Source organism: Peromyscus californicus, unplaced genomic scaffold, assembly GCF_007827085.1.
Source record: "Peromyscus californicus insignis strain IS unplaced genomic scaffold, ASM782708v3 Scaffold_10__1_contigs__length_136768540, whole genome shotgun sequence".
Taxonomy (NCBI): domain Eukaryota; kingdom Metazoa; phylum Chordata; class Mammalia; order Rodentia; family Cricetidae; genus Peromyscus; species Peromyscus californicus.
The window spans coordinates 110,583,623-110,610,872 of NW_026294391.1; the positions used below are offsets into that span (position 1 = coordinate 110,583,623).

The 27,250-nt window shown below is 44.8% G+C and overlaps 1 protein-coding gene across 1 annotated transcript; it reads left to right on the forward strand.

The window, feature by feature from the left end:
• The first annotated feature begins 1,081 nt into the window (after positions 1–1,081).
• Utp14a (UTP14A small subunit processome component) lies at positions 1,082–22,416 on the forward strand. Its single transcript, XM_052738927.1, has 15 exons — positions 1,082–1,209; positions 2,772–2,847; positions 4,013–4,083; positions 5,075–5,139; positions 7,799–7,941; positions 8,169–8,324; positions 13,331–13,450; positions 13,549–13,643; positions 14,199–14,322; positions 14,408–14,485; positions 15,168–15,555; positions 17,088–17,482; positions 18,199–18,392; positions 18,509–18,608; positions 22,014–22,416. Exons 1-15 carry the CDS (start codon positions 1,184–1,186, stop codon positions 22,281–22,283), a joined length of 2,301 nt encoding a protein of 766 aa, XP_052594887.1. The 5' UTR covers positions 1,082–1,183; the 3' UTR covers positions 22,284–22,416.
• The last annotated feature ends 4,834 nt before the right edge of the window (positions 22,417–27,250 follow it).

The following is a 27,250-nucleotide window of genomic DNA, read 5'->3' on the forward strand; positions in this document are numbered from 1 at the left end:
AGTCTCAGACTGGAAATGTAGCTCAGTGGACAAAAGCATTTCACCTCAAACCTGACAACCCGAATTTAATCCCCTGAAGCCAGATGGTGGAAGCAACTCCCACAAGTTGTCCTCTGATTTTCGTATGTGCACAGTGTCGTGTACACACACACACACACACACACACACACACACACACACACACACACAAATGCACTAACACACATAGATAGGTTTATAAAAAAAAAAAGAATTATTGTGCCAGATGTGGTGCCATAAGCATGAAATTCCAACAATTGGGAGGCTAAGGCAAGAGGATCACCAATTTAAGGCTAGCCTGAACTATGTACAGCCTGTCTCAAAAAAAAAAAAGTTTGTAAAGAGGTGAGAAAATGCAATCACAGATAATACTGTGAATAGGACCTTGTGCCTCATGCCTGTGAGCTACAATCCTAACGAAATAACATTTTGTGTGTGTGTGAAAGGGTCTCACTATGTAGCCCCTGATGAAATCTAAGATATCTTCCTGTCTCTGCCTTCCCAGTGCTAGGAATAATTCAATAACTCCAGTGCTAGGAACAATTCAATAACTCATTCTTGAATGACATTTTGTTGCATAGAAAAAAGGAACAGTGAACTGCAATCACAGGTACACAGAATCAAAAATGATTCCCTTAAGGTGGAAGGAAACTTGCTATATTCATTTCCCCTCGATTCTTCTGGCTCGATGCGGGCGGGGCGGGGGGGGGGGGGGTGGTTATTCGGGAGTTCAACACAGCCTGGTGCTGGCCAGTGATGAGTTTGTGCGATACCGTCCAACGGGGGTTGGCCCTGGAGGCTTTGTGGGTTTTTTTTTTTTTTTTTTAGCTTTCAGCGGGGCTAGGACATTCTCGCCCTCACTTCACTCATCTTGGAAAACTGAAAAACCAAGCGCATGAGACTCGCCACAGCTAAGCTGGAGACCTTCGACGAGAACGGAGAATGCAAAGGCCCGCCCACCGTCAGTGCCGCCTACGGTCAGGCAGCCGGGTTTTATGCCCGCCAATCCTAAATGTATTTCAATCTTCACCAACCTCTCCCTGGGCGGAAATGACGCGTATCGTCGTGCGCGATTGGAGGAAGCCAAAATTGCTTTACCGCATGCGAGTAACTTGCTCTCTTTCGGGCTTCCGCTCTTGATCCATGTGAGAGACAGCCTACAGTGATGAACGCGACCAAAGCTGCGAAGGGGTAAGGAGTAAAAGGGAGATCCCGGGTCTCTAAGGGCAGAGTTTCCTGGGTTTAGGGAAGAAGAAGTCACCTTCTAACAATTAGTAGTTAGTTATTCGCCTCCCAAGACCCTGCCAGTAGTTAATGTAACTGCGATTCATCCTTTAAAGCCCGTTAATTTAAGCTGATTTTGCTCCTCTGTTTGTCGGCTCTTTAAGTGCGTCGCTGTTAGGTCTGATGGTCGTCCATCTGTCTCTTGACAAAGTTAATATTATTGATTTCCCTTTATTTGTCACGTGCCCATTTTCTGCCTCTGCCACGCGGGACCTGCGCAGACAGTGCCAAGTTGTTTGAGAGTCATCCACAATATGTCCTCCCCTGTGATATTTCATGTGTTTCCCCTCAGCGTCAGAAAATCTCAATGTAGTCCATTTGGTAATGTTTGCCTAATAAATGCCGAGGTACACTGTTAAGTAATAGTAGGCTCTTTCTAAATACCAATCTCCTTAGTTAAACCCCGAACTCAGCTGGTTTCGATCATTCCCGTATCTCACCGGTTCTGGGAACAAATGATCAAGATTACATTTTGAATACGCTGCACTTATCAAGGCACTTGACTGGTAAAAGATGCATAGAAACGCCAGCAGTAGCATCACTGAGAAATGCAGTGCCAATCACTAACGAGTGTTAAGTCTTTTTCTTGCGTATTTGAATGATGTCATCAGTTACTGTTACGTGCCAGTCACTAATGAGTGTTAAGTCTTTTTCTTGTGGATTTGAATGATGTCATTAGTTACTGTTACCTTGGAGGTGCTGCCTGACTTCGGTCTAAATGTAAGACCTTGACAAATTACCCAAGGTGCTCTTACTGTTGCGCTTTTGCACCTCTTCTCAGACAAGGTTACTCAGAACTGGAAAAACTGAATGAATTGGTTTAGAGCAGTGGTTCTCAACCGTCCTACGACTGCGACCCTTTAATACAGTTCCTCATGTTGTGCTGAGCCCCAACCATAAAAATATTTTCATTGCTACTTCAGAACTGTAGTTTTGCTACTGGTCATGAATCGTAAATTATTATCGGTGTTTTCCAATAGTTCCTTCCCGACAACTTGCGGCGGGTCGCCTATTCCGTCGGACAACTTGCGGCGGGTCGCGACCCACATGCTGAGAACCGCTGGCTTGGATTTTTGTTTGTTTGTTCATTTGTTTGTTTGGTTTTGGTTTTTTTGAGACAGGGTTTCTCTGTCCTGACTCTCGCTCTGTAGACCAGGCTGTAGCTCACAGAGATCCACCTGGCTCTGCCTCCGGAATGCCGGGATTAAAGGCGTGCGCCACCGCCGCCCGGCGGGACTTTTTTTTTTTTTTTTTTGGTTTTTTTTCAGACAAGGTTTCTCTGTGTAGCTTTGCGCCTTTCCTGGATCTCACTCTGTAGCCCAGGCTGACCTCGAACTCACAGAGATCCGCCTGGCTCTGCCTCCCTAGTGCTGGGATTAAAGGCGTGTGCCGCCACTGCCCCGGCTGGACATTATTTTTAATAGGATTATTTTACGCGCTAATATTTCTGTGTTGCCTTTTTAAAACAGCCTTCTGGCTTTGAGCCAGCAGGAAGAACTAATGGATTTGCCAACCAACTGCTCCTTGAGTGCCAGTGAAGATGAGGTGGGTGACAAGTGTTGAACTGACTCAATTAGGGTGAACACCACATTCCTGGGGAGGAAAGGATTCGAGAGGTATATATGTGGAGGGGAGGTAACTAAATCTCCAGCATATGCCGTCTGAATTTTAAACTTAATTCCCTGACAAAACTACTTAAATTGTTTTTCCTCTGTGTAAAAACAGTACCAATTTTAATGATAAGGAAAGACCAGCAATGGTGGTAGTCATCCTGGCAGTCGGGAGGCTGAGGCAGGAGGATCTTAAGTTTGAGGCCAGCCTAGGCTGCGAACTGAGGGTTTGTCTTTGTTTTGACGGGATTTTATTGTGAAACTCAGTGGCGCAAACCTTTAATCCAGCACTCAGGAGGCAGACTCAGGTGGATCTCTGATTTCAAGGCCAGCCTGATCTACATAATGAGTTCCAGGCTAGCCAAAGGGTACATAGTGAGACCCTGTCTCAAAAAGGGGGATGGAGTACTTTCTCCTGATAGAAAGCCATTTTGAGAACTGTGGTTATGACTTGAACTGTTAGTGTTTCTGTATGAAAAAAGTACTTTATGGAGTTGGGGATTTAGCTCAGTGGTAGAGCGCTTGCCTAAGCAAGGCTCCGGGTTCGATCCTTAGCTCCAAAAAAAGAAAAAAAATACTTTATGCAGAAACAGCATATTAAGCTGATTTCTTTTCTTTGGGGGGGCATTTCGATACAGAGTTTCTCTGTAGATAATAATTAAAATATCAGATACTTGTACAGCCACTAAGCTGACCAAAAAAGACCTTGGGGCGGGGCAGTTTTGGGACAGGGTTTCTCTGTAAGCACTCTGACTGGCCTAGAACTCAGGCTGACCTCAAAGTCACAGAGATCTACCAGTGCTGGCATTAAAGACATGTGCCACCACCTCCCAGCTTAAACTGTTTTCTTAAACTCAGGACATTAGCCAAGGTACTAGGATCCAAGTTACTAAGGATCTACATTCCTTATAAAGATAGTGTTTGGATTTTGAAACTATTCTTAATTCCAATTCCAACTTGGATCAGAGTGGTCATATAACATCTCATCTGATTTCCCCTGTTCTCTACCAACCATAGCCAAAATTTTTATGTGGACTTGTTTCCAAGTTGTCTTTTTCCTCCTCTTATTGTCCTAATGGATTTTCCTTTTCTGAGTCTAGGGGGACAGTGATGGAGAAAGAAAGCATCAAAAACTTCTGGAAGCAATTGGTTCCCTTACTGGAAAAAATAGGTAACATCCCTGTCAGTTTGGACAGCTCATAATTAGGTCTGCCTGCCCTCCTCCTCTTGCTTTTCTTTGTCTTTCTTTCTTTCTTTCTTCCTTTTCTTTCTTTCTTTCTCTCTTCTCTTTCTTTCTCTCTCTCTTCTCTCTTTCTCTGTTCTTTCCTTCTTTCTTTCTTTCTTTCTTTCTTTCTTTCTTTCTTTCTTTCTTTCTTCCTTCCTTTCTTCCTTCCTTCCTTTCTTTGTGTGAAGATATACATATGCCACTTAGCACAAGGGGAGGTCAGAGGACAACCTGTGGAAGTTGGTTCTTTCCTTCCACCATGTGGGAGATTCAGGGATCAAATTCAGTTTGGCTTGGCGGCAATGGCCTTCACTTCTTGAGCCATCTTGCTGGCCCTATAACTAGCTGTTTCTATGAGATGTCTCCTAAGATTTACTGAATGATCCTGGTACCTACCTGTGTGTAGCATATAGTAAAAAACTGTATGATTGTTGTTGGCTATTTTCCTTATTGCTGCTACTGTATTAGAACCCATACATTGGAAGTTTTATTTAATTCACACCTACAGTCTTTTGAAGCATTGAACACATGTTAATTAACCCCATTAAAGAAGTTAATTAAAATTTTATCTCCATGGTCAACCATTTATAAGTGGCAGGTCCTAGATTCAAATCCATGTGTGCTTAAATCTTTTTCATTGTACTACATTATATTTTTTAAGGGCTGGGTCTATATGAAAAGATGAGATGTGGACTAGAGTACTAAGTCTAAGTTTAGGAACAGTTTGGTTGCTGTGACAAAAGTGGACCATGAAACCACAGCTGCCTTTGAAGAAAGAAGCATTGTGCTTAAAGATGTAGCTCAGTGATAGAGCACCTACATAGCATATATGAACCCCTAGATTCCAGAATCTTAGAAAAAACAATGAACATAAGTGTTTTGGGTTCCCCATGCAAATGTATACATTTCTAGTATATCATTTTCTCCCTAATTTCAGGTGGAAATTGCCTGAGAGATCTGAGGCTAGTCTGAAAGTGTCCGAGTTTAATGTTAGTTCTGAAGGTAAGTTTTAAAAACTATTTATGCATGAAACCATAAGTATTTACCTATGAGAATGCATTAAGGGTAGTCAGGTGAAGAATGCTAAGGTCAGTATTGCCTGTGGAGCTCAATGGGATGCCCATTGTATAAAGTGACTTGAGTGGTGGTTCCATGTATCTTTTACTAACTTAGATGTCATGTTTGTATGGCTCTTTAATGTTCACAGCTGCCTTTGTATTTTAGTTCTCTCATGATGCTTTGAGTTAGGACAGATATTCAGCTTTGTTGGGGCCTTATTAGAATTGTTTGCTGTTGGTGAACCAATGGGTCTATATTGGGGTGACTAACAGGAATATGGGTGAGCGGTTGCTTACAGGAGCTAGAATGACCCAAAAACAGGTGTATTGCCGACAGCCCACTGCAACGCTGGTCAGGACTCAATGCTGTGCCCCTTGACCTCTTGCAGGAATTGACCAAGGAAATCTCTGTAGCTGGTTGCTCAGATGTGTTCCCCAACAGTTGTTAACTACTTCTATAAAGTTGTGTAGTGGGGGTGGACTTGGATAATTTTGCAAGTTTCAGCTTTCCCAGACACGTAAAATTTGTTTTCCTTAGGAGCCTTCCCCCTCCTATGGGAATGTTTCAGTTTGGAAGCAACTGCCATGGAACAGGTCCCCTCCCTCCCTCTTTCACGGTGTTCCCTGAGACTTGAAATGGGTAATACAGATAGCATTTAAGCGTTGTGCCATGGCAATGGTCACTTGGGTGATTGAGTCTCTGGTACAACATCCACTGCAACAGGAAGTTTTCCTCCATGACCAGTTTAAGGCTGACAGTGATAGTGAGCTGCTCCTCTAGTACTTCAGAGTTTCAGGTTTTATGTTGTAGTCTTTAATCTACTAGGAGGTTTTTTTGTTTTTGTTTTTGTTTCATTTCTGGCTTTCCGAACATCAGCATCTTTGCTGTGGCTCTCCCCAATGCAGCATGTCACAGGGCAGAGGATCAAGGTAGAGAATCCCAGGCCTCCTCAGCAGAAAGGAAACATGGTGAAAAATCTTTAGATGACTGACAATGAGGTGTCAGACATTTTTTTAGTCCCATTGCCTCCCTGTCCAGGAAATCAATAACTAAAGAATGGACATATGTTGAGTCTTGGAAAGGCACAGAGCTTAGGAGTATCTAAGTTGTTTTTTTTTTTCATGTATCCCCGCCCCCTCAAGAGCCCATGTTAACCCCTGAGTTGGGAGAGTGTAAAATCACCCCTGTTAAAAATACATGCTCCACCAGGTGTGGTGGTATATGCCTTTTATTCTCAGAACTCAGGAGGCAGAAGCAGGTGTATCTATGTGAGTTCAAGGACAGCCTGATCTACATAGCAAGTTCCAGGCCAGCAAGAGTTACATTCTGAGACCCTGTTTGCCCCCACCGAAAAAAAAAGTCTATTAAGTGGCATAGTTACTGTGTCTAGACACCGTTTTTTCACCCTTTTCTGAACTTAGGCGACTTGAAAGAGTTTTGTGCTTCTAGGAATCACCATTGGAACCTCAGAGCAGTTAGCAGTGTGCTACCAGTAAGCTAATTGAGTTGATTCAACAGGTATTTATTGAGTGTCTGCAGTGTATCCAGCAAAGTAGCTAAATCAATAGCAGGTGATATTCTAGATACTAAGTCAACAGCGAAGAATAAGGCATGACCGAATGGGCTCTGCAGTCTGGTAATGAAGGGAAGAACTAAAACAGGATGATGCAGCAGTGGTCCCTGTCTTTAATCTCAGTACTTGAAAAAAAGGTAAGAAGATCAGGAATTGAAGGCCAAGCTTGGCCACACAGTTCAAGGCCACCCTGGTCTACATGAGACCCTGTGTTAAAAATGAAACAAAAACCATATGGTATAATGACTTAAGTGAATACTTCAGATTGGTTGGTCGTGAAAGGTCCTTCAAGAGGCAAAGTTGAAGGAAAAGAAAAGCCAACCATACAAAAGTGGGAGAAAGCATTCCAGTCAAAGGAACAGCTTTGGAACAGTTAAAGAAACACAGAGCATGTTTCAAAGACTTGGGAAAAGGACTTACATGACTAGAGTGTAGTAGACTAATGTTTGTTAGAGGCAGATGAAGACCAAATTCTATTGGGATGTATCCTTTAGGGCTATGAGATTCCAGGTAGAATTCAGCAGCACTGAATCATTTTCAGCAGGATTATGACATATCGAGATACACATTTTCAAAAACTAACTGGCTGCTATGGGATGAATGAATGAGTAGAAGTAAAAAGACAAGGACAAGCTGGGTGGTGGCTCACACCTTTAATCCCAGCACTCAGGAGGCAGAAGTAGGTGGATCTCTGAGTCTGAGGCCAACCTGGTCTACAAATCGAGTACTGGGACAGCCAGGACTACACAAAAACCTTTTTTGGGGGGTCGGGGGGAGACAGGAAAAGAGTAAATAACTTGCTTTATGAATAACTGTTTTTCTCCTTACTTCTACACCTAACATATTTGGAAATGTACAAGATTAGTGGTGTCACTATGGCTATGGATAAAGGATTGAAATAAGAATTATTTGTACTTCCCTGTACATTTTCGAGACTATCAACATATTCTATTCAGGCCACTCCCTACATGATACTGACATTGTTTGGTCTCACTTCCCAAACTGACCAGAAAGTTGGCCTTTCCACAGGCTCTGGAGAAAAATTGGCCCTTTCAGATCTGCTTGGGCCTGTTAAGTCCTCATCTTCATTGGCTACTGTGAAAAAGCAACTGAGTAGAGTCAAATCAAAGAAGACTCTGGAACTACCCCTTAACAAAGGAGAGCTTGAACAGGTAAGTCACATGGGAAGTGGCCTGTTGAAGGGAAGGACTTGAACTGAGAAGGGGAGGTAAAGTAGGGGCAGCTCAAGTCTTCAGGAGTAAGCAAGAGTTCATTTCTAGGTTTCTGATTGTTGGAGTGGGGGTGACTAAGAAACATTGCCTCCTGGTTTCTTGTTATTCCTTTGAGTTCGATGTGGGATTTCATGGCCCTTTCCTTTTATGTACATTGCCTGGTTTAGATCCACAGAGAAGTGGCATTCAGTAAAACTTCGCAAACGCTCTCCAAATGGGATTCTGTTGTTCAGAAGAACCGGGAAGCAGAGCAGCTGGTTTTCCCCTTGGAGAAGGAGCCATGTTCCTTTGTTCCCATTGAACATGTGTTTAATGACTGGAAGGTGGGTGCCACAAAATGGAAACAAACCTTGAAAGCCGAGGTGCAACGTGAAGAGTCCGAACCTTCCAGCAGTGTGGATGAGTAGTTTAAGCCTGAATGCCAGCTTATGTCATTGTCGTTTAGTGGTCAGAGGAAGAGAGAGGAGACAGCATATCTTAACTGTCAGTCAGGGAATAGCCAAGCCACACAGGAGCTCTGTAGTCATTCTGTCTATGCTCGTGGGATTCAAAACATGGCTTGAAAGTTTTAGTGTTAAAACATCTGGTGACCAAGATTGGGATTTGGTGATACATACCTATAATCCCAGAAGAATCAGGAGTTTGAGGCCAGCTTGAGCTAGCTACAAGAGACCCTGTCTCAAAAACAATTAATTTTAAAAAAAAGTTTGTGTGTCTGCCAAGATAAAGGAAACATACTGTGTTTTCTTTCTTTTATATGATTTATTTTTTATTTTATGTTCTTGGTTGTTGTGCCTGCATGTATATCTGTGTGATGGTGTCAGATCCCCTGGAACTGGATAGGTGTGAACTGCCATGTGGGTGCTAGAAATTGAACCCAGCTCTTAACCACTGAGCCATCTCTCCAACCCCTGTGTTTTCTTTCTTATTCCCTAGTTCTATTTTGTTGTGATGCTACCACCCAAAAATATAGTACTGTTTAATGATGAGAACTTTAGCAAGTAACTCATGAAGTGGGTAAGGAATAGTTTAAAACTTTGTTTCCCAAACACTGACCCCTGCCACTGTGCATAATCATGGGTGGGTTGTAATGCACCAAGTCCTCTTTATTATTAGGTATTCTTCCCATTTTAGTGGTTTTGCAATCTCCTTGTAAATGAAATGATGCTGGTAGAAAATGATGGTGTTTACGAAGAATGGCAGTTACACTCTTGGCAAAATTGGTCCCTAAAGTATCTACTTTTTACTATACGAACAACTCCTTCAAAGCAGCCAGCCTCCTTTTCTAGTATACCTTTGGTATGGAGTCTCATCTAGAGTGGTCTGTCTTAAAGAAAAATAGTCAAAGAAAACAGTACCTACACCATAGATAGATAGATAGATAGATAGATAGATAGATAGATAGATAGATAGATAGATAGACAGATCTGATCACAAAGGTGTTATGTTTCTCCGTGCTTTCTAAAAAACCAGAAATGATAGTGTCCTGTGTCAGGAAGTTTAGCTAATTAAAGCTAATTAAAATTACATTGCTTGCCACCATAACTAAACAAATAGTCACTTATTAAGGGATTAAGCTCTGTTCTCTGATAGTATTTTTGAAGTCACTACCATTCTCTTTCTAGGATTCTTCAGAAATCAGGTATAAAGTGTGGCTGCAGGATGAAGGGAGACTTTAGGAAAAAAATTGAAGAGGTAATAACAATTTACAGGCTTCAAAAACATGAAGTGGTGCATGCCTACAATTCCTGCACTTAGGAATGTAAGACTCAAGGAGTTGGGTCGGGTTCAAGGCAAATTCAAGGGACACAGGGCTGGGCATGATGGCCTAGGCCTGTAATCCTAGCTGTTTGGGAGACTGAGGCAGAGGCTTGAAAGGTTCAGCCATCCAGGACAATTTAGCAACATTCCGTCTCCAACTAAAAAAATATATATATATATAAAGTTGAGGATAAGAAAAAAAATGGCAAAGTTAAATTGTGTTTTAAGCTTTTACAAAAATGGAGCAAATCTCACTGTCATCTAATGAGGAACATGCCTTTGGAAGAGCTGGTCTCTGCTCTTGTTTCTACTGTTCCCCTTCTTCTACTGCTGCCTGTCTCAACGTTCATTAGTAGTGGGCCTCCAAATTGCCTTATGCTAAGCCCTCATGGTCTTCGACCTATCTGGCAACAGCACTGACATAGCACATTCTTAAATGCTCTCCTGTCCTTGGCTTCTGTTAGCCTTGCTGCTTAATTTCTCCAGCTTTTCGCGGGCCTTTTAATTCTTGCTCTGTAAACTCTGTGAGTTGGCAGTCACTCACAGTCTCTCCCAAACTCTAGTCTCACAGCCTGTGTGACAAAACAGGCATCCCCTGCATCTCCATGTGACCTGTCCTACCAGAGCATCACATTTCTAGATTCCCAAGCCTTCACCACCTTTATTCAGTTAACAGCCTAACTCCCTATTCGGTTACCTGGGTTGAAAACCTGGATCATCTGATCCCTACCCATCCCCTTAGCTGTCCCCTCCCTAGCACATGTGGTGGGCTAATCTTATAAATTCTGTTATGGCTCCAGGTGCCTTTTTCTCTTATTTTCATTTTCACTGCCCTTATCAAGGTCCCCACAACCATCAGGATTTCCATTCTGAAACACAAAATTACTTGTCACCCTCCTACCTAAAATCCATCATGGGCCAGTGAAATGGCTCAGTGCTAAGGATGCTAACTGCCCAGGCCCCACGTGGTGGAAGGGATTAACTGACTCCCAAAAAAGTTGTCCGCTCACCTCCATCTATGCACCATGGCATGAGCACCTACACATGCGCGCGCGCACACACACACACACACACACACACACACACACACACACACACACGCACACACACACACACAATCAATCAGTCAGTCAGTCAGTCAGTCAATGTAAAAATTAAATTAAAATCCATCAAAGGCATTCCACTTAGAGGACAAACTAAAAAAATACCTAGTGTTTTAGCTGTACTGAACAACAACACATTGTTCTCTTACATACCACTTATTTCCTGGTACCTGTGTTTTTGTTTATGCTCATCTGTTTGGACTTTTCCTACTCTTGAAAGAATTGTGCTTAAGCCTCAAAGCCTACATCTAAGAGTTATTTCCTTCCCTCTCTAACCCACCCACCTCCTAATCAGAATTAATGGTTCCTTTCTGTGTACTTACCTTTATAGAATAACATTTAACCCATTCATGTTACATTGTTAGTAGCATATGTATCTCTTTTCTCTAAGCTCCATGAAGACAGGATCTATCTTAATTAATGGTGTAGTCCTAGCACCCCTCACAAGTGCCTGAAATGCAGCTGAAATCAATAAATGTTGGCAAATTGAATTGAATTTGAAGGGCGATTACAACATTGTAATATAAATCACTTTGTAGCTTGTGATTGATCACTTCTGCAGATAGTAAAAATGGAAGAACATGCACCTTTACCATTCAGTAGAATAGGTTTATGGCTAAATCAATAGCACCGTGTAACATGTGATGATGTGTATTTATGCGTTTGCTCAGATATTTGTAAGTTTAATACTGACCATGATGCATGTGGCTACTGAGGAAAAACATGCATAATATGTGAGGTTTGAAACTGGCTGTTGCCTAAGGCTGTCTTTGTACTGTGTCAGGATGGACCATGGCCTGATTGGCCTGATTATTTTAGTCATCCTCACAATGGCAGTCAAGCAGCAAATGGGATTTTTGACCGACACATGAAATAACTAGTGCACAGTTGATTATTTCATAGATACCACCTGTCATACAAAAGTAAGTGGGAACTAAGGAGTTGGAGCCAAAGTTAGAAACTGAGTAGAGTTCAATTTGAACGCCAAGGAAGCTGGATGATTATATGAAAGGGAAGGTGGATGATTACATGAAGGTCATATTTATTTTTTAAAAAAAAGCAAAGTCTCTTTATGCTCAGGAAATTAAAACATATCCCCTGCCATAAAACAAATTAGTAGGCAAATGTCCTAAGAATGACTGTTCTTGTCTTCTTGGTAATGAATAAAAATATGAGAGCCAGGCATAGTAGCACATATCTGTAATGCCAGCACTTGGAAGGAAGGCTAAGGCAGAAAGATTAAAGTTTGAGGCCAGCAAGACCTTACATCATAAAAACAAAGAAGAGGGCTTGAGAATTATAGCTCAGTGATATGGCACTTTCCTCACATACACAAGGCCCTGGGTTCAATCCTCAGCACTACCAAAATAAGTACATTAAAAATTAGAGTTCCCGCCGGGCGGTGGTGGCGCACGCCTTTAATCCCAGCACTCGGGAGGCAGAGCCAGGCGGATCTCTGTGAGTTCGAGGCCAGCCTGGGCTACCAAGTGAGTCCCAGGAAAGGCGCAAAGCTACACAGAGAAACCCTGTCTCGAAAAACCAAAAAAAAAAAAAAAAAATTAGAGTTCCCGTCTCGATTGGTTTTCCAGTTAATATCATCAATGGCAAATAGTGCTTAAGATCTAACCTCTCCTTCCCTGTAGAACTATTCTTTAAAGGATGCTTATGATAAGACCCTGAGATTCCCAACTATAAAGTAATTAATTGGTGTTTGCTTCAATATATTTTATATATAATGGGATTTTTTTGTTTGCTTTCTTTTTGAGTCAGAAGCTTGCTATATCATCCAGCCTGGCCTTGACCTTGCAGCTATCACCCTGCCTTTGTCTCCCAAGTATAGGGATTATAGGCATTCACCATCACTTGTGAAAGTTTTGCTCTCTTCCCAGCATTTGACTTAAGAGTATCAAACTTAGATTCTTAAGAAAATAGAGTTCTGTTTTCTCACAATTGATAAGAGAAGTTGATCCCCCAAGTAATTTTTTTTTTTTCGAGACAGGGTTTCTCTGTGTAGCTTTGGTGGCTGTCCTGGATCTTGCTCTGTAGACTGGGCTGGTCTCAAACTCACACAGATCTGCCTGGCTCTGCCTCCCGAGTGCCGGGATTAAAGGTTGCGCCACCGCCGCCTGGCCCTCCCCCAAGTAATATTAAAGAGTACTTCAGTCCCCTTGTAAAAGTTGTCTTAATTAGAATTTTTTAAAAATTCAAGCTGAGTGTAATAGTATCTGCTTGTAATCACAACAGTAGGGGAGCTGAAACAGGAAGACACCATGACTTCTGGGGCAACCTGGGCTACAGTGAGTTCCAGGCTAGCCACGTCTAGATAGTAAGGTCTTATCTAAGGAAGAAAGGAAGGAAAAAGAAAGAACAAATTTTTAAAATTCAGAATAAAATAAGGTATTGTCTATTCCTCGGAACAGCTAGATAAGAACCTAAGGTTTTTCTTGTTTTGTTACCTCCTTAAGGCAAGAACCCCTCTGGAACAGGAAGTTTTTAACCTCCTCCATAAAAACAAACAGCCAGTGACAGACCCTTTACTGACTCCTGTGGAAAAAGCCTCCCTCCGAGCCATGAGCCTGGAAGAGGTAAGTGTTAGAGACCATTGCACAGACCCAGGCAAGCCCTGGTTCTCCCAGCCTTTGACTTCAGGTCCAGGAGTTACTATCCATGTCATTCATTGCAGGCTAAGATTCGCCGAGCGGAGCTTCAGAGGGCCCGGGCTCTGCAGTCTTACTATGAAGCCAGGGCTCGAAGAATGAAGAAGATCAAAAGTAAAAAGTAAGGAAGCCGCGGATCTCATAGGAGAAAATGGTGGGGTTAATCACGAATTCTTTGGAGAGAACTTTTACCATGACAGTTAGGGTCATGTAAAAGAAGTCCCAAGTAGGAATGACTAGTCACCTTTTCCTAAACCAACCTCACGTAGTTCTGCCTGCTTCAGCAATGCCCTTTGCTCTGGCTTGAGCGTTTATACTTGACATTGACACGAGGACTGTTTGGTTACTCTCTCTCCTTCCAAAACACATGGAGTGGTTCTGCACAGTGAGCTCTGGATTTCCACAGCTGTTGAATCCAGTAGGACTTTTCTTTTGCCTTTTTGCCTCTTTGGAGCGTGTTCTGTTCCTTCTTTGACCTATAGAAACAGGAGAGTCTGCTCCACAGAAGTCTGAATGGTCGGAGAGTCCTGTCCGTCTTCTCAGGTTCCGTATTAACTGTGGTAGCCATTCTAGCACCTGCATAAGGAACCCCCTTGGATACCGTGGGCACTTTTGCATGTGATATTCAGTGTTTCAGCTAAATCTCAGCTCCCATATCTCCTCTCTTACCCTGTAGATACCACAAAATTGTGAAGAAAGGAAAGGCCAAGAAAGCCATCAAAGACTTTGAGCAGCTGAGGAAGGCCGATCCAAATGCTGCATTGGAAGAACTGGAAAAAATTGAGAAAGCCAGAATGATGGTGAGATTGCCTTTTGCTGTTCACACCTTTGCCAATGACTATCCCTGGAAGGGGTTGAAGATCTCATTTTGTCCTTCCTTTCCAGGAGCGAATGAGTCTTAAGCATCAAAACAGTGGCAAATGGGCCAAGTCCAAGGCAATTATGGCAAAGTATGACCTGGAGGTAAGAAATAGACCAGACAATAGGAGATGGAATTAGAGGAAAAAAGAAAATCAGTACACAAGGATGGTAGCTGAAATAGAATTGGGGAAAAGCCACAAGGATGAATGAAAAACCAGGAATATAAAAAGATACCAGAAAAAAATTTAAAGCAGAGAGGAAAATGACCAGGAAAAAGATGGAAGGAAAATAACATCAAGGCAAATCTAATAAAAGAGGGAGGAACTTTTTATTTTTTTTTAATCATTATATTTCACCTGTTGCTTCTTTAAGGATAATTTGTCTTTCTATTTTATTCTATGGCTACTAAAAAAAAAGTATGTGTACTCTTTTAACAGTAGATACCAGTAAGAAATAGCAAGTGAAATGGGAAAACTGGGTTTGTAGCTCAATGGTAGAGCACTTACCTAGCATGCTAAAAGCTTGGGGTTCCAACCCAGCACCATGAAGAAAAAAAAATACAGGCAGTATTTGAGCTTAATGTTGTGACACATACCTACAAACCCAGCCCTAGAAAGGCTAAGGCAGGACCACCCATTGCAAGGTCAGACTGGGCCACCTAGTAAGACCCTGTCAGCAAAAGGAAAGAATGAAAGAATGGAGGCTACTTTGAGAAATGAGGGAAAATCTATTTACTGTGGTCACTAACGTCAAATTTCCTATGCTGGGGGACTCCTTCCTCTAGGCCCGCCAAGCTATGCAGGAACAATTGGCTAAGAACAAGGAACTGACGCAGAAGCTCCAAGTTGTTTCAGAGAGTGAGGAAGAGGGAGGCGCTGAAGAGGAGGAAGCCCGAGTTCCTGATGTAGCCAATGAAGTACAGATGAATGCTCATGGACCCAATCCATGGATGCTCCGGCGTTGCAATCGTGATGCAAAAGAGGAGGAGATCCAGGCAGACTCGGAAGAACTGCCGGAGCCTGTGGCCCATGAGTTTTCTGAAAATGAGGGAAATGAAAAGCCAGTGGCAGAGGAAGATGTTTTGTTGAAAGAATTTGAGGAAAGGAGATCCCTTAGGAAAAGAGCTAAGCTCAACCAGGATGCTGAGCCAGTGGGTGGCCAAGAAACAAAAGGTGAGCTGTGATGAAGTGGAAGGGGCAATTTCTTCTTTGCTCTGGATGGACTGAGAGAAAAAAGAAATGTCCACCCACACATGCTACATAGTGATTATGTATTTTAAGAGTGTGTACTGGGTCCCTGAAGTGAAATTAGATTCATAATCTTCAAAAAGACATTACTAAGTTAGCCTTGAAAAGGTGTGGCTTATCATTCCTAGTACCTACAGACTTGAATCTAGTAAGATGGTAAGTGTCAAAATCTATACATAATTTCAGACATTAGGCAGATTTGGAGAAATTGTTAAACTGCTCTAAATGTCTGGAGTCCAATTTGTTTTTGTTTTTGTTTTTTTTTTTTTTGTCTTGCTTGTAAAGTGAGAAAGCGGCATTTTTAGCACTTCATAATGCTAGATGCTTCTGTGTCTGTATTTGGGTGACACTTCCCCAGAATGAATTGTTCTGCAGGCTACATGTAAGTTTCTTTATTTATTGTAGTGCTATAGTCCTGGGGATGGGATTCAGGGCAATATTCTAGGCAAGTGCTGCCCCACTGCCCCACTGCCTGATATCCTTGGTCCTGTCTCAAGGCCAGATCTAAAATGATACAATAGCTTCAAGCCAAAGCTAGAAAGCAAGGTCCACAAGGAAGGGAGACAACTTTAGTTATCAAAAGGGGCAGTTTAGAAGAATAGTATGTTGCTGTTGTTTCCCTCAAGGCTCTAAGACTAGAGATTTGGGCAGTAACTGGAAAATGGAAGCTTACCTCTACTCAAAGAAGCAGCTACTTCATTTTTTCTTGACTAGGTCACATACAACAGGTTATATAGTCTGCTTGAGATGTAGTGAAAGGGGGAGATATGTTCAACATATGACATGTACTTACGAAAACGTAAGTTTAACTAGTTCAAAAGTATGAATTGAGGCTTGCATAGTTGTACATGCCTATAGTCCCAGTACTTGGGAGGTAGGGGTAGAAGGATCAGGAGTTCCAAGGTCATCCTCAGCTACATAGCAAGTTCAAGGCTAATATGAACTACATCAAAACCTGTCCCAAAAAATACATATATAAATACATAACCAAAAGATTATAAAATGAGGATTCTTGGGTCAGTCAATACAAAACCCTCCAGAGGAGCTTTTTCTAGGCCATGAAGCCTAAATTACAATACTGTTTCATTCAGATGTGGTACCTGTTAAAATGTCACCTCCACCTTTTTTTTTCCCTTTTAATTTGGAGCTTTGGGATAGGAGTGGAGCTTGGTGGCGAGTGTTTGCCTGGTATGTACCAGGCCTTGGGTTTGTTCTCCAGCACCACATTTTTAAAAATAAATAAAAAGAACTTCCAAGGATCTTTCCAAGTAGAGTTGACTATACAGGGTAGTTAAGCCCCAGTCCTGGTCATTAGCGGTCACATGGGAAATAGGGCCCCGTTTGTCCTTATTAGAGTAGTTCATGGTATTCTGCACTCCATAGTTACTTGACAAATCCTCATTAACTGGGAAACTTCCACGCTTCTTCTCTGACAGCTTTATTTTTTTCCCCTCCAGATTCTACCAGCAAGGAGGTATTATCTGAATTGAGGGCATTGTCTCAGAAACTCAGTAAGGAAAATCATCTATCCAAGAAGCAAAAAGAGAGTTCAGCAAAGCCTGTTCCCCTGGTCCAGGAAGAGGAACCTGCCCCAGAGGAAGAGGAGCCTCTATTGCTGCAGAGGCCAGAGAGACTACAAACTCTAGAGGAACTAGAAGAGCTAGGTAAAGAGGACTGTCTTCCAAATAAGGAGCTCCCTAGAGCTGCAGTAGAAGGGGAGCAGATGAGAAGGAACCCCCAAAATCAGTTGAAGGGGAAGAAGAAGGAGCAGATGATCAGTCTACAGAACCTCCTGACTACAAGAACTCCTTCTGTGACATCACTGGCAGTTCCCACAACAGTAGAGGAGCTGGTGAGCAGAGCCAGGGTCTTGGGCTTGTGGGGGCTGGAGCTGGAACAGAACAGGTCCTTCTTACAGCACCATCTGCGAAGGTTGGTTTTGCTGGAAATACATTTCAGGAGTTGAGGTCCAGATTACCATGGTGCCAGGCTGGGCCCAAGTGTCAGTTTAACAGATACAGATAATGTGGACACAGCTGAGCCACACAAGCAGCCTAAATTCTGAGCCACTAAAGCTCCCTGGGGTGACTGTCAACCAGCCCTCAATGGAGGCGGTAGATCTCAGGCAGGCACAAGAACTCAAACTTCAGTTCCCTCGCCTCAATTCCAACCACCAGTGGTCTGCCCTCAACCCCAGTCCCAACCCCAAATTAAGTAATTAAAACTGGCAAGACAAAACACCCTATCTGCTTTTTCTGGGATATAAATTGCTGGAAGTTCCCATTCTGGCCTCGCTTGGAGCTTCTGCTGTTGACCCAGACCATCCTTTCTCCCACCCTAAAACTTCCTTATTGAAGGTTTTAAATTGTGTCATATGATGACGAGCTAAGGATATTCACCCTAGAGAGAGAAATCGGAGCATAATTGCATGATTGGTTCCTATTGCGAATCGATCATCCTTTTAGCTCTTCCCCCTAGGGGGCGCTAAGATGTCACAACCCAGGATTCAGTCTTGTCATGAAGCACTCGAAAGACAAGTTTCAGTTCTTTGCACTTGTTTCTTCCCAGGAAGATGAAGTGGAGAGAGACCAAAAGCAAATGATAAAGGAAGCTTTTGCCGGGGATGATGTCATCAAGGAGTTCCTAAAAGAGAAGAGGGAAGCTATCCAGGCCAATAAGCCAAAGGACCTGGACCTGACCTTGCCTGGCTGGGGAGAGTGGGGCGGGATGGACCTGAAGCCCAGCGCCAAGAAAAGACGCCGGTGAGAGGAAGGGGGAAGCCTATCAGAAGAGCACAGTTTCCCCAGCCCACCCTGAAGTGTGTTTCCTGCATTTTTGACTAAATCCTGAATACTCCTTTTACTATTTGGCTTTCCAGGTTTCTTATTAAAGCCCCTGAAGGTCCTCCGAGAAAAGATAAGAATTTGCCCAATGTGATTATAAATGAGAAGCGCAATATCCACGCAGCAGCTCACCAGGTGAGGTTCAGAGAACTCTCTAGTTGTCTGATCTCCACTACCCGCTCCTCTTGCTTGAGAGAACTATTTTAGTATCGGTGGGGAGAGGGATTGTGATGTTTTCCTTTTTTGGTTTGTTTACTTTTGCGTTTTTGAGACAGCTTACCCCAGGCTGGTCTTGAACTCCAAATCCGCTGTGCTGGGCATGACCTGCACCATTAATCCCTGATCTCAGCATCCCTTAACGTCATACCTGGCTGGGATGTGTGATGATGATCAACAGAATACATTTGTCTTTTCTACTGACTGGCTGTGAGAGTAACAAAGCCAGGCAGGCTGTGCTATTCTAACTACTGACCAGGTTTAGGCTGAAAAGAGATTTTTTTTTTGGGGGGGGGGGGTTGTGCCTTTTCTGGAACTCGCTTTGGAGACCAGGCTGGCCTCGAACTCACAGAGATCTGCCTGCCTCTGCCTCCCGAGTGCTGGGATTAAAGGCGTGGGCCACCACCACCTGGCGAAAAGAGATTCTTTGCAGGCAGTAACAGAGCCCCTAAGTCACAGTTTCAACTGGTGCTCCAGATCATTCTGCTCTAAATGAGTCTTGCCAAAGTAAAAATTAACCATTCTGCTGTAGGCTTGGATTTGTAGTCAAGGTAACATGCAGAGACCAGAAGGTTTGAGCCATGTGTCAAGAAAAGTGGTGATGAACCAGTATCTGTCCACAAAAGTGAAGGGATTTTCAGTTGAATCATATGCTATGATCCCAGCAGAGGCAGGTATATCTCTGATCTACAGAGCGAGTTTTAGGACAGCCAGAGCTGCATATTGAGACTGTCTCAAAAACAAAACAAAACAAAAAAAACAAGTAATAGTTATAATGAGCAAGGGATGTTTGCATTATGGGAAACTAGAGCATAGTCATTGTCCTCTGGAATATCACAGGCAATACTGAGTGCTGTTGTTGCAGAGTCACATAAAGTAGAAAAGTTAGAAAATGGGCAGAAGATCCAAAGAGAAATTGGGCTTCTCTTGGGGTGGGGACGTGACCCAAAAAAGTCATTGAACTGCATAACCTGCATGTTCCCTTCAGTCCTGAGGTTTGCCCCTCATTAGTGCAATATTGAAATGAGTTATACTCGTCCTTCTAAAAGAGAAACGAACTATGTAATGGGTACAAAACCGATGAGGGTTGGGAAATTGGATCAGTTGCTAGAATACTTGCCTAGCACTGTGTAAAGCTGGACATAAAGAACACCTTTAATCTCTAATCTTAGCACTCTGGAGGTGGAGACAGGAAGATCAAAAGTTCAAGGTCATCCTTGGCTACCCAGTGAGTTGGAGGCTAGCCTGGGATACATCAGGCCCTCTCAAAAAAAAAATCTTGAGATAATATTTCAGTCATATTCTGTTTGATCTTAGTTTCTAAGCCAATCATTGCAGAAACTGTTGCCAATATAATCCTGAGATTATATAATATAAGCTGAGAATATGTAGCTATCAATTGGATATAAATGGGGAGGGAAGGAATACTCTGATGGGACTGGGTAAAGCATTTGTTGCCAAGCCTGATAACCTGATTTTAATCTGCAGGGGCCCACATTGTAGGAGGAGAATGCTCCAATGGGCCAAAATGACAGATGACAGCTAAGAGCATTCTTCGCAGAAAGGCTCGCCTTTTCCTTCCCAGAGCTCTTTCCATGTTTATTTACTATTGTCACAGCAAACTGTGAAATGGTTTTCCAGGAATCTTTCTTGACTTGTGATTTGCTTTTTTTTTTTAAGACAGGATCTCATGTACAGCTTAGTCTAGCCTTGAACTCACTATGTTCCTGAGCATGGCCTTGAACTTGAACATCTGTTTTTCCTGCCACCTCCTCCAAGTGCTTGAATTACAAATATATGCCACCACATCTAGCTTATGTGATCCTGGGGATTGGACCCAGGACTTTGTGTGTGATAGACAAGTACAACCAACTGAACTACAACCAACTCTGCCTCTTTTTAATTAGCTCAGTGGTTCTCACCCTTCTTTTTTTTTTTTTTTAAAGATTTATTTATTTATTATGTATACAGAAGAGGGTGCCAGATCTCATTGCAGATGGTTGTGAGCCACCATGTGGGTGCTGGGAATTGAACTCGGGACCTCTGGAAGAGCATTCAGTGCTCTTAACCTCTGAGCCATCTCTCCAGCCCGGTTCTCACCCTTCTTAATGCTGTGACCTTCCTAATACAGTTCATGTTGTGCTGCCCCCAACCATAAAATTATTCATTGCTACTTCATAACTATAATTTTGATAATGTTATGATCATAATGAAAATATCTGATAAGTGAAACCTGTGAAAAGGATCATTGACCCACAAAGGGGTCATGACCCACAGGTTGAGAACCACTGGATTAGCTAGACACTACAGGAGCAAGAGGGTGAAGTGTGTCAAGACAGGAGAGGACTCCTGTCTGACCTTATTTTTTCATACCTTCAGTAACATACACAGATAGAAAGATTATCAACCTAAACAAGACATTCCTTAGCCTAAAGGGAAAGGAAGCCTTTTTCTTTCAGTACTGACGTTGGAGAAGTGTTTACAGATCTGAGGGTAGCACTCTGGAGTGGAGAAGAGCACAGGGCAAGGACCAGGAACCCAAGGGTTCTGTTCTCTCACATTGCTTATTTTACTTGGGGAAATCATTTCCCCTGTCTAGACACAAGTTGATGCCAAGGAAGATAACTGATGCTATCAAGTAGGGCCAACCAGCTCTGCATCCTCTGGTGCCTTAAGAGGATGAAGCTGAGCTCAAGAACCTGGAGGCATTCTGGATTCAGAAACATCTTTGGCTTCCTTAAAACATCAATCATAAAGAGGAAAAGAAGGTAGATCTCTGAGTAGTTCAGGCCAGCCTGGTCTATATAGCAAGTTTCAGGCCAGCCAGGGCTACATAGTGAGACCATGTCTCAAAAAGAAAAAAAAAAAAGGAAGGAGAGAATAGAGAGCAGGAAGAGAATAAAAGGGTCAGAATCCATAAGGATGCACAAATACTCTGGGGCTTCTTGAAGTGACAGTGTTGTCTAGAAGCACCCACTGGTTAGCAGCCTTAGAATTACTATAGCCAAACAGAAGTGGTCTTCTGGGTTTTCAGTCCTAAAACCATTGGCTAAGCCTGAGAGTATGGGTACCAAATAACTTCCAACAGATTAGCAGTCCTAAGATTCTATGGGAACACTGGGGTGCTTTGACCTCTCCAAAGCTTACCTCCCTTGTGATTGTCACATAAAACTGAACTATGTAGACCAGCCTGGCCTTAAACTTGTGATCATTCTGTCTCAGCCCTGGCAAATGCTGAGATTACAAGCATGAGCCATTATGCCCCTTTTCTAGGCTACCTTTAAACAACTGTACCTCACACCGAATTCTTCCTTTCCCTTCCAGGTGCGGATGCTTCCATATCCATTCACCCACCATCAGCAGTTTGAAAGGACCATCCAGAATCCTATAGGGTCCACGTGGAACACCCAGAGAGCCTTCCAAAAGTTGACTGCTCCCAAGATCATCACCAAGGCAGGCCATATTATCAAGCCCATAAAAGCAGAGGATGTGGGTTACCAATCTTCCCCAAGGTCTGATCTGTCTGTCATGCAGAGCAATCCAAAAGGACACTCCAAACATAAAAAACAGCTGAAGAAAAGCTCTATAGATTGAATTGTCAGAGGAATGTCCTGACTATTCCGCTGCTTGTCCTATGCTGCAAAATGAACTCCAAAACTGGCTTAATACACTGTGTGTAGTTAAGCCATATCTTGGAAATAAAGAAATTTTTACCTTTATAACTTGACTGCCATCTGTATTATCTCCCTGTTGAATCATTTTCTTTAAGTCAGACACTTTGGGTACCCCGACTTTGTACTTCTCTACTTACCACTTTGTAAGGGGAACTTCATCTCCTTTCTTTATCAAGACTTGTAGCTGGTCATGAAAATGAAGGAAATGTATCCACATCTCTGGTTTTACATACGACACCCATCACTCATGATCCACCATAAATACCAATTTATAATGAGGGATTGACAAAGTACTACGTGGTTTAGCCTCCCGAATCCAGAAGCAGCATGTACAAACCACAGCTGGATCCTGCCCTTGGTCGGTCACGGAACCAAGCTGAAGTGGGGTCTAACCTCAGGAGTTGTAACTGTATCTGTGAGCTTCCCAGCTCATTCAGGTTGCTGTGTAGAGAGTATCATTTGGGGGAGATGTAGCTCAGTGGGGAATTTTGTTTCCTCCAAGAAACACTCTCTCCTGCAGGAGGCTCCTTTAAGCATAAAGGTAACAACCCAGAGTAGCTTTAGGAACTCCTTGCAACTGAGGGAGCTGGGAGTCCCTCTCAGACGGAGAGAGCCAGGCTGCTCTCTACAGCCTCAGACTAGACCAGCTGCCCAGAGGAGGCTTACATCAACTGAGGCACCTGGAAAGGACACTCTCCAGCCTCTTGAGCTAACTGCAGGCTATGAAATGTGCTCCGGGTTCTCAGCTTTGTGAGCTGTCACGCATGCCAGGGTGGGCTTTGGTAGCTGTCTTTGAGTCATTTCCCTCCTGTAATTAACCCCAATAAAACTCATTGGTTTACCAAGTTAGACTTTGGTGGTATCCCTGCTTTGGTCTATCTCAGGCAGCCTATCTGGGGTGAGTAGACATGTGTTGGTTGTCTCCCCAGGAAAAGTTTTGTCACAAAGGAGTGTACCAACCTACATACCTAGAAGGCCCAGGTTTGATTCCCCCAAAAACCCCTAAAAATGGGGTCATGGAGGCATACTAGGTCTGTAGTGTAATCCCCAACACTCCAGAGGTAGAAGCTGGAAGATCAGTATCATTTTTGTATGCCTCTATAACAAGACAGTGAAGCTTTATCCTCTCTTTACAAGTACACATGCAATTTCAGAAGTAAGCCTGTTTCCTTGCCAACTCACCCAGCCAGTTCCTCACCATTGATTCAAGCAGTATTTAGCCATATGGTAGCTAACATGGACTTTTGCCTCCTTTTGTATCACAGTACCTGGAAGGCTGGAGGTGTAGCTCAGTGGTAGAGTTAAGTGCTTAGCATGCCTCAGGCCCTGGACCACACTGCACTTCATGTCCTCCCATGGAGGCTCACCCCTCAGAACCTTATGGTACGTTTGGATCACAGGATATAAACATTGAGAATGTGCTGATAGTTATGAACCCTTCTGAGGAAAACACAAGAGTACACTATTTTACATAAAGTTTCAGCTTTGGACATTTATAATCACTGCATGTATTGCTACTGTGGTTTTCGGTTTTTATAACCTCTCCTCTACATCTGGACCTTTGTCAAGCACGCTACTCCAAATCAGTTCTGAAATGTTAAGACCTCGAAAACTGGGGGGGGGGGAGAGGTTAAGACCCCCCCAGTACCTTGGTTTTTATAGGCAAACGATTTCAGTGTAGAGTGATTAAGTCCTGTGTTATACAGTAAATTAATAGGAACTAGTACCTTAGGCTAACTTGGAAGCCAAAAGTCACAGTTGTGTTTTTTCCCCCTGAATTTCTGAGTGTTAACTGTGTGGGTTCTTACCAGCAGTCTTCAGGAAGTACCTGGAACTGGCTGTCAAGGGAAATGAACATAATGAGTAGTGTTCTATGCCCAAAGGGCATTTTTTAAGTTATGCACTGACTTGAGATTGTCCATAATCGGCTCCGCTAGCTGACACTTAAATCAGTAGCCAGCGGAGGGGAACGAGGAACCTCTACCTCTTCCTGCCTCCATTTAAGATACCTCAACATTCTTTCACTCTTAAGCACAAAGCTGCCACCTCTGTGCAACCCACTCCCCAAATCGAAGCGCCACCAGAAAGTGGACAATTCCCGGTCTACTTTCTCTGGACCCTCCTGAGCGCCTTTTGCGCTGCACAGCAGTAGAGTGATGCAAGCCACCCATCCTTCCGAGGAGAGGGCAGACACGGGAACATGACATTAACGACGCCCACTCCCCGTCTTCCAAGCCCCCAAACGGATTCGATTGTTGTTTCGTGGGGCTTTTTTTTTCCTTTTCTTCCTCCGAACCTCCGAAGTGTTCTTCCTTCCCATTGGCCAAAGCTGCCCCTTGACGCCACCCAGGCTTTGCTTGCTGATTGGTCGTCTCTGGATGTGCCCAAGCCTTTTTCCCAGGGTGTGGCGCCCCCCTCCCGCCCCCAACAGGGTTCTGACCCCTGGCTCCTCCCTTCCCCCCAACCCCCCCTCTCCGTTCCGAATGGTACCGCCCTGGCTCGGCTCCCCCACGGCCAGGCCGCTGCCCTTAGGGCCCCCGGACGGGGCGGGGCACACTGGGGACAGGCAGAAGGCGGTGGTGGCGCCTTCCTGCCGTGCCCGAAGCCACCCCCGCCACCGTTCAGCAACCCTCCTAGGTTCCACTTTCCCCTGAGCAGTTTTCGCACAGCTTTGGTAGCCCCGTCCCGTCTGTTGCAGCCCCCACTGGTCTTTTGGTCATCCCAAAGGGCAGCGTTCAATCCCAGCCCTCCGAGCTCCACACGCCCATCCGCCTCCACCTTTGGATTCTCGAAAGGCTCCTTTCTCCCAGAGTCTGTACACCCTTCCCCTCCCGGTCCCTCTTTCTAGCGGACTGTCCATCCATCCCCGGGACCTCCCTCCCTGTGTGTGGCCATTCCTCCCAGCGGCCTCCACTTCGCGGCGTCCCCTCCCCTTCGTAGCCAGCGTGGTGGAGCACTCCTGCACCCCCCTTCTTCTCTGTACCCCGGCGCTCTCTTATGTTGTCCCTTCACGTCCCACTCTAAGCCCCTCCCACGCCACCCCCACACACACACTCACACCCCTCCCTGCGAGGCGTCCCCCAGCACCCCTCCCCTAGCCCCGCTTGTCTATGCCCCTCCCACACACCCGGTCCTTTTGTCTCCTCTTTGGTCTCTAAGTCCCCCGCCCCTCCCTCCCGCCCGCCCTCGCTCCCCCCGAGCACTCTCTTATCTTCCCCAGGTCCCGGCGCCCCGCCCCCTGGCCGCGCCCCGCCGGCCCCCTCCCTCCCGCGGCCCCATCTCCGCCCTCAGCGCTCCGCCTCCCCCCCACCTCTCCCCCCCCCCGCCCCCGGGGGCTCGGGCCCTCCAGCCGGCCCACCTCCTGGTTCCCTGGTTCGCTCCTCCCGCCACGGCCGCCGCGGAACCCAGACCCACCCTTCCCGGGCCAGCAGCTCACGCTCCCGCGCGCTCTCCCTACACATGCACTCCTCCCTCCGCCCTGACTTGCTACCTCGCCCAGGCCCGAAAGCCGTCCTGCCCCGGGCACCATGCAACCCGCCCTCGGGGAAGCGTCTCTCTTTGCTGCCTGCTGCGGGCACCTCGCGAGTGGACCCACAGCCCAAGAGCGGGAACCCAAACTGGGCGGGCCCGAGCCGCCTCTACATAGCCCGGCCCTTGGAACCCGCCCGGGACCTGGCGCCCGTCGGAAGTGTATAGGGACCGGCTGAGCGCCACTCCTCTGGCCTGTCCAACGCGCCCACGGGAGACGCTGCGACCACAATGCCAGGGATGTCTACCTAGAACTTCCTCCCAGCTTCCGCCCCAAACCTGTGCCTTCAGTATGCTTCTCCCACCTGAGGACTCGCGCTCAGCGGGCCGAGGTTGGGACGCTGTGTCCAATACCCTCGCCACCCCAACATCAGGAGCCTTAGTTATGGACAATCTGGCCCCGTTAGTGGGAGCCAGTGATACGCCTTGACCACCCAAGGGAGACAGGGGGAATTCACATCCCAGCCTAGTGCTTGAGGAAGGGGGCACCTCCCTGCCTGAGTTCTGGCCCATCAGAGAGACCGTGCCTCTGGGCTTTGTATCAACCTTCTGCAGGTTGGAGGGCTTGGAACTAAACTCTTTCATCTCAGGTGAGGGATGTGTCCTAAGTAAAAAGCCCAGCCACAGGCCAATAACTACTTAAAAACACGTCTGTTCCGTAATGCCCACGTTGACAGTATCTCTCCCCCGAACCTCTGATGCCAAGACCTTATTTACTGGAAGCTCTTTGAAGGAGGTCCCTGTTCCTTACCCTAGCTCACTCAATGGATCTCTTGTGATTGGCAGATAACTGGATGTGTTTGTTAACTGCCAGCCTTTTGTGACTTAAGGTTGTACACCGGCGAGGGCCAGGATCAGATCAGATTATTAGCTTGTGCCAGGCACAGCATGGTGCCCAAACGGTTTTTGAAAGGGCAATCAATGGTTTTTGAAACTGATGAAAGTAATTATGCAGGAGGCAAATGCCTACCTCTGGATCCCCAGAACTGTGGATGCACCTGAGAGAGAAACTAAGGAAGTTGCTTTAGCTCATCTGCAATCCAAAGCAGAGCGGCTGGTGCCAGGTATAGGCCCAGTCATCAACTGAACACAATGGGTGTTAGGACTCTCCACTACTGGGAGTGGGTTTGCAAGGAGACATAAAGTCATCAATTCCAAGTTTACAACTGAAACCAAAAAAAAAGTAAGTAGCCAGGGTTTTCTCACTGTGAAACAAACTGTCCCATATAAGGAACAAACCTGTAGCTCTGTCCCAAGGTCGAGCTGAACCCCAATCTGTCAAAAGAAAAAGGCTACAAACAGACTGGAATCCATCAACACCAATTACCGCGGGGTGGGGTGGGGTGGGGGGCAGTGAAA